Source organism: Prunus avium, chromosome 8, assembly GCF_965620075.1.
Source record: "Prunus avium chromosome 8, drPruAviu1.hap1.1, whole genome shotgun sequence".
Taxonomy (NCBI): domain Eukaryota; kingdom Viridiplantae; phylum Streptophyta; class Magnoliopsida; order Rosales; family Rosaceae; genus Prunus; species Prunus avium.
This window is the reverse complement of record NC_142291.1, coordinates 34,223,987-34,232,034: the sequence shown is the minus strand read 5'-3', so window position 1 is coordinate 34,232,034 and position 8,048 is coordinate 34,223,987. Positions and strand designations below refer to the sequence as shown.

The 8,048-nt window shown below is 39.5% G+C and overlaps 1 protein-coding gene across 1 annotated transcript; it reads left to right on the top strand.

Annotated features, from left to right (window-relative positions):
• The first annotated feature begins 945 nt into the window (after positions 1-945).
• LOC110758532 (DNA-directed RNA polymerase subunit beta, putative (DUF630 and DUF632)) lies at positions 946-6,424 on the top strand. The gene is made up of 4 exons (XM_021960410.2): positions 946-2,603; positions 2,823-3,013; positions 3,615-3,838; positions 4,810-6,424. Exons 1-4 carry the CDS (start codon positions 1,325-1,327, stop codon positions 5,552-5,554), a joined length of 2,439 nt encoding a protein of 812 aa, XP_021816102.1. The 5' UTR covers positions 946-1,324; the 3' UTR covers positions 5,555-6,424.
• The last annotated feature ends 1,624 nt before the right edge of the window (positions 6,425-8,048 follow it).

The following is an 8,048-nucleotide window of genomic DNA, read 5'->3' as shown; positions in this document are numbered from 1 at the left end:
ATAGCATGTTATTCCAAGAGGCAGTCATGCAATTCTTATGCAGATCTCATTTAAATAAAAAGTACGTATCACAAAAATTGTGTCATGACAACCTAATCTGAAGGATTTGGAAACAAATGGCCAGTTAATTATAAAGAAAGAAGAAAACAACGGCCAGATCATTCAGCTAGTAATGGCCTAATCTGTAACTGAAAAATTAGTCCAACAAACGGTATCCCAAAATTATATGAAATTATTAAGATTAATCAGAATTAAATTTGCACAATTTAATAGAGGGTTTATGACTGCATTTGAACGTTGCCAGAAGCAACACTAGGGCCGTCTAAAACTGTTAAAAAAAATTCAAGTCCACGGTAAAAACTCCGGTCAATGATTACGTCAATTGAACAGAAAGAGAAACCTGCAGGATGAACTACAAGGGTATTTCTGGAATAGTACCGGCGAGAAAATGTAGAGGCTGCAGCGTCAAACTTTCCGTCAAACCAAACACCCCATACAAGTCTCGTTTTGTCTCTCAGTCTTTGTAGCTTTTGGTCCAAGTCTGAGCTCCCAGAAATAGAATATTTTTAGAGACCTTTCCCAAACCCAAACCCAAACCTCCAAACCACAACCTTCCCAAATTTGAATTTTTTTATTATAAATTTTTAATTTTTATATACTATCGATATGATTCGAACACAGAATCTCCGATCCAGAGTAACTATTGTTAAAAACTTGAGTTACAAACTCCTTGCTTTCCCGATTTCAAATTAGAACTGGGAATTTCCAATTATGTGCTTCTCTAACCATAAACCATCTGAAACTTTAGGAAACCCTCGTCTCAATCTTCAACTAATCTGGTTGTTACCCAAATTAAAAATTTTAAACTAAAAGATATTGCCTAAAAAGTACACCCATAAAATATATAAAAATACTAAAAAAATAGTTTTTAAACTGATACACACCGACGCACAATGCCACCATACATAGCCTCTCACTCAATTTCTCTCACATAAACACAAACACACTGTTCACTCTCTCTCTCTCTCTCTCTCTCTCTCTCTCTCTCTTTGCTTTCTGTGTCTCTCTGCTACAAGCCGACGACAAACTCCGCGCTGGCAAAGATTCCCTTCTCCCCTCCTTTGTCCTCCTTTTTCCCTTTTCCTTTTCTCTTATCTTCCTCCGCACAAACCCTAAGCTCTGAAATTTTCCCGAGAAACAAACAGGCAAACCCAACAACTATCAGAGAATCCCAATCCCACCGTCATGTTTCAGCTGATCTCGCCTTAACCCAACACGTCTCTTTCCCCATACACTCTTAAAGTTGTCTTCTTTTTCGAGCCTGATGGGCTGCACGAGCTCCAAACTTGACGATCTTCCGGCCGTGGCTTTATGCCGAGAGCGCTGCGGCTACCTCGACGAGGCGATTCACCAGCGCTATGCTCTGGCAGAAGCCCACTTCGCTTATATTCACTCCCTCAGAGACATCGGCCACTCTCTGCATAAATTCATCGAACAGGAGGTGGGCAATTCATCTGGGTCACCTCCTTCTCCCCACCTCAACCTCCCTCCTGTCCGAAAAGGGGGCACCAAATCGTCGCCGCCGCACCACTCTCATTCAAATTCAGGCTCCCATCTTCACTTTCACTCCGATTCCGACGACGACGACTTGGGCTCGCTCCACCACTCGGACCACTCGTCGCCGCTGCACAATACTCACCCTGGCAGCCATATTGATTACATAAGCAACGGCCAGGAGGGTTTCCAGGAGGGTTTTAGCTCGTACCCAGATGGGTACATGCGCATGAATTACATGAGGAACAAAGCGACACCGTCTGTGGTGTATCAGCAGAAACCCATGAGCCCAGAGAACGTGTATCACATGGGTGAATCTTCTTCTTCTTCAAATTCGTATTATGGATATCCTAATTCAAATCCTAATCCGAACAACACTGCTAATCCTTACCCCTATTATGGTGGGTACAACAATTACGGTGGCGGGGGTGGGGGGTATTATGGTAATTCATCTCCGCCGCCGCCTTACGGAGCCATATCGTCGTCGCCGGCTTCGGCTTCCACCTCTGCGAAGCCGCCTCCGCCTCCGCCATCGCCGCCGAGAGCTTCGGCTTGGGAGTTTTTGAACCCGTTCGAGACTTACGATAAGTACTACTCGGCCTACACGCCGAGCCGAGACTCGAAGGAAGTGAGAGACGAAGAGGGAATTCCCGATTTGGAAGACGAAGAGTACCAGCAGGAGGTGGTGAAGGAGGTGCAGAGAGATCACAAGCATGTGGTCGATGGCGGGAAGCATTCCAAGGCTGTTGTGGACGATGAGTTAGCTGAAACGCAGCCTTCCTCGCTTTATCAAGCGAGGCCGAGCGTGGAGACCGATGGTGGTGGGGCTGAGTATGAGGTCCATGTGGTGGAGAAGAAGGTTGTGGATGAGGACGAGAGGCGCGAGGACCGTGGCAATGGCGGCGGTGCACCTAAAGTTCGACCGGGGTCTCGGGATGCTTTTGAAGTAGCTCGAGAGATTGAGGTTCAGTTTCAGAGAGCTTCCGAGTCCGGGAACGAAATTGCCAAGATGCTCGAGGTGGGAAGGCTTCCACATAATCGAAAACATGGTGGGTATGGGATTATACACCTTTTAATGGATAGATTGCTACAAATTTGCTTGCTTGAATCTTGATCTATCTGGGAAGTTTTAAACTTTTATGCTTTTGGTGTGTAGTAGTTTTAGTTTCCTAAAATGGGAAGTTTATAGATCAGGATTTTATGTTGTTGAATTTGAACTCTATTTAGCAGAGATTTGACTTTTGTGTTGTGTGGGTCTTTATGATCAGTTTCTTCCAAGATGATGTCGTTAGTGTCTTCGCAACCTTCTACTTCAAAGAGTGCTGAGCCATCGGCCTCTGAAATAGCTGGTCCTGCTCAATTGGGGTTTGATGAAGAAATGATGATGAGGTCCAAAAATCTCTCTTCTACCTTAGCCAAGCTGTATCTTTGGGAGAAGAAACTCTATAATGAAGTAAAGGTATGTTGCTTCCTCCGTTCCTGTTACTAGCTGCATGTTTATTTGCTCATTTTTGTGGCGTTGAAATTTCTGAGCCATCTGGGTTTCTTAACAAATCAAATTTTTTTAATTATGCTGCGCCAGACAAATGTTTCTTGACCGTTTGTTCAAATGTATTTTACTTTCCTTTTTCATAATAAATCTCTTACTTTCTATTTTGGTTGAATGTGAAATTTCAAATATTTAATTTCTTTCACCCCTTCGATCTAGATCTCTATGAAAGCATCTTCTTTATTTGAAGTCTGACCAGTGCATGTTTGCCTTCAGAAGAGACTCTTTATTGATATTTTGATGTTCTCTCAGACATACATCATGATTCACTGGCTAAAACTTGGCTAATCTGTATCCAACATGGGTCTATTTGAATAAGTAACAGAAAAGTTTTCTTTTTTATTCAAGCATTAACCATTACATGAGTTTGACTAGTTCTTTTGGTGACGTACTCTTGCCTTGCTTACTATCCTAAAGTTTAAAGCACTGGGCGTATTCAAGTTTTTTGCCCTTCCTAATTTGTGTCTTTGTCAGTTGTGACTGATGGGTTTCCATTCTTATAATTTTTCAGTCTGAGGAAAAGATGCGGGTAATCCATGACAGAAAGGTCCGTAAGCTTAAACGTTTAGATGAAAAGGGAGCGGAGGCTCACAAAGTTGATACAACTCGAACTTTAATAAGGAGTCTGTCCACAAAAATCAGAATTGCAATTCAAGTTGTTGACAAAATATCTGTGACCATAAATAAGATTAGGGATGAAGAATTATGGCCACAACTGAATGAATTAATTCAAGGGTATGTTATCAATCTTCCCAGTTCTGCAGCGCTTGTTTGCAAGTTTTGTTATTTGTTTCACTCACAACCCACGCTATTAACAGTTTCTCTTCTTTAGTATATTTGTATGGGGTTTTAGCTTAAAATTTCAGGCTGTTTTTATTTTATTTTATTTTATTTTTAATTTGAGTTCTTTTCTGGATACTGTTTTTTGTTCATATGATTACTTTTCATTGTCATTGACCACATATCTTGTGCTAAGCTTAGATATAACTTATAACTAATAATTTCAAATTCGAAATTTCATAATCAATTTTATTGATATCATGATGTTACAGGTAATGTGATCTCTTAATCTTTTTAATGGACCTTTTTATTTGCTAATCCCGATTTACCCAAAAACAGTCAGCTCCATGGAATTGGTGAGGTCCATTGGTATTCCTTCTTGTATTTGTTGTGCTAGATTTCTTCAAGACTAAGAATGGCACGTGACTAATAAGTATTAGGCTTGGTGACTGAAAAATAGAAGTAATTACGCTAGAAGGAGCCTGGGGAAAATTAGAAGAAGGGAAAAAGCAAGATCACAATTTCCTTATAATATTTGTCAGTTGGTGTATCACATTTGAGATCCTCATGTAGGGCTTCCTAAAACCCTTGTGACAAATCTAAAATTATATAACTTGTACCAAAAATATGAAATTGGGTACGTCTCATATTGGAAGTTTTTACTTCATATAGTGGTGTCTTAAAGAACACCTACCTTAATAGAAGGCTCCTAATAAGACTACAAGTACTTATAGTAATCCATGAACCTCATTTTGCAACAGGGAAGATTGGCTAGGTGATGGCGATATTGGGGAGGCTTATATTTATTATTTATGCTTTTATTTTCTCAATGATCGGTCACTTGGAAGTGTATACTTTGTGGACGACATAGTGTATGTCATCTGTGTGACATTATGGTTAATTATTTTTCCTTTTCTTTTGTTCAGGTTAACCCGGATGTGGAAATGCATGCTTGATTGTCATCGTACTCAGTGCCAAGTGATTAGAGAAGCCAGAGGTTTAGGTCCTATAGGATCTGGAAAAAGGCATGATGATGCTCATCTTGATGCTACATCGCAGCTTGAGCATGAGCTTATTAACTGGACTTTCAGATTCTCTACTTGGATTAGTGCTCAAAAGGGTTATGTGAGAGCTTTGAACAATTGGCTTCTAAAATGTCTTCTGTATGAACCTGAAGAAACACCAGATGGAATAGTTCCTTTTTCACCTGGTAGGATAGGTGCGCCTCCTGTCTTTGTGATCTGTAACCAATGGTCACAAGCTTTGGAGAGAATATCAGAAAGAGAGGTGGTTGAAACTATGCGTGTCTTCACCACGAGTGTCTTACAGGTTTGGGAACAAGATAAGCTTGAAATGCGCCAGAGGATGGTAGCACACAAGGATCTAGAGAAAAAAGTTAAGAACTTGGATAGAAAGGACCAAAAATTACAGAAGGAAATTCAGGCACTAGACAAGAAAATTGTGCTAGTATCAGGGGATGTTGACACTCTCTCAGTTACTGGACAGATTGTATATCAGAGTGACACTAGAAATAGTACTTTACAGGCTAGTCTGCAACGCATTTTTGAGGCCATGGAAAAGTTCACCGATAACTCCACAAAAGCTTATGAGGAGCTTTTGCAACGTAACGAAGAAGATAGGCTTGCGAGAGAGCAAGAGAGGGTTTCATAGGGTCTGTTGTTAGATGGAGTTATAACTATCCCTTTTGCATTGATGACTTGGTTTATTATCTGCACTTTCAGCTGTCAAGGCGAATGAATGGAAGCTCTCTAGTTCTTTGAGGGTCGATTACCATAGAGTTCAAGAATTTATTCCTTGGAGCAAGCTTTTCCTCCATCTGTTGGCTGCCATTTCATTGTCTGCTAGGCTAGTTATTGTTGCTGAGAGAAGACTAATCAGGATCATCTGTAATAGCTCAGCAGTAAGCCATGCTTGAGGCTTCCAATTACAGTGCAAGATATTTATCTGGGCTGGCTCTGCAGTTTTAATTTAAGGAGACAACCAGTACAGTTGATTGACGACAACAGCTGAATATTTATACAAGCAAAGACAATGAACAACAATGCACACGAGCAAAGGCGAGGGGCAACCACAAGATAAGTTATTGCTGATTATGAATCAACTTGGTCCACTGCCTGACAACAGAAATGATTTTAAAGCTGCTTCTGGCCGAAGTGTTCGCTGAATCGATGATTGCTCGTAGAATCACATTATGAACAACTCTTACCGCTCCGTGAATCAGCGAGATCTACTTTCTATGGAGTGGGGCTCCTTTCTTGAGCTAAATATTGCAATTTAGCAGCATATGAGAGAGACATGGAAAGAAGGGCAAGAAGAGAGCTACTTTCACAAATCATAAAGTACCAAGACTTTGCACAAGTCGGCCAAAATAATTCAAGTAAGCGGCTGTCCTTTTCAGTTTTGTGATGATGATGAGTTTCAGTGTATTCTGTATGGGGTGCTTGGAGTGACGCAAGTCCTGTCTCTATGGCCAAAAATAATTGGATATTTGTATAAAATTTATTCTTTCCTTGTTCTTTCTTTTTCAGTATTTCATTTATATCAATTATTGTACAGACAACCTTTGGCAATTGAACAAAGTGACAGCACCTTAAATAAGAAAATGAACCAAACAAAAGTTCTGTTAAACGGCGACGTTTCATGGAGTGTTTGAATGTGGATGTAAAGTGAAAAGCTGTGAAGTGAAGTGTGAAATGTGACTTTAGTCTCTTCAATTATTGAGGTTTACATCCTGTATACTCTGTAGAGCAAAAACTACGTTTGGATTTTGGAATATATATATATTTTAATGTTTATGATTAGGTCACTTTGATTCCAGCAGTCATGCTTCCGTGATTCAGCAGAAAACTGTGAAAAAAACCTTTGAACCGACTGAACTTTGAGAGTTGACAAAATTCATTGCTTCTTGACAGTTGAATGGAATTCAATTTCTTGGGTTTTTATATGTGTTGAAAAGTCCAAAAGATATCATGCCAAGCCCAATTCAGTTAAACACGTTTGTGTTGATCTCTGAATGGGGATGCGTCTATAAGCTTATGATTCGTCTTCATCCAATAACGCATGACTTTGCCCCAAAAGTCCCATCTATTGGTCCATAGTCCACACGACATTAGGCAGCCATCTTAGGGTGCCTCTTTCCTTCAAATGACAACCATTGGTTGGCCGTTTGACCATTTTTACATAAACATTGAAGAGTATTATGATCAATCGGTCATGCCTTAAAATCGCTCATTAAAGAATGTTAAGTTTAGTCGCTTACGCTTTAATGTTGCTTTTACAATGTTATGGTCAATGAATCATGACTCTTAGAATGTTATAGCAAAACAATACTATTCTCGTTGCAAATAAGTTTTTCTGCTTATCATGGCTCATTAAAGAATGCTAAAGCTTACACTTTAACATTGCTTTTACAATGTTATGGTAATGGATATAAAACATTAAAGAATGCTACTGTCACTCGCTCACGCTAAATATTGCTCTCATAACTTTAAATGTTATGATTAGTCACTCATACTTTATCACTGTTCTTATAATATTATGGTCAATTGCTCATGCAACATTTTTTGTTATTTTGTCCTCTACAAATTGTAAAAAAAGCTAGGCTAAAATCACACTTCCCAATTCCAAATCACCATATGAAATATAAAATGGGTTTTGTACAAGTAGAGAGTATGAGAATAAAAGTTGTGACTATCATGGGTAAATAACAATTTTTTATAATTCTTCGATTGCCAGACTTATTCTCTTTTTGCGAGTGGAATTAAAAGCAATGGACGAATGGGAATTGGGAACCAACAACTACCACTCCAACCAGTCTTTTTCTCAATTTCACCAGGTCTTGAAAAATATTCATTTTCATCATCCACCAAACAAATGATTGACATATTTTCACTCTATTTTTTTTTCCTCCTCTTTGGTATCTGTGCAGAATCTGTAGATAGATTTGATTTGGCTACAAACTTTGCTGGCAGTCTTGAGTTTCCACCCAATGAGTTAAAATTACGTGCATTATAATCAGCATTTTTATGATAACCAAGGATTTATTTATTTATTGTTTTTTTGGGGTACATTTAATCAAGACCAAGCCTATTGTCACGGATCGCACTTGAGCGTGTGCTTTCGTGACTCCGTTGGGACATCCATG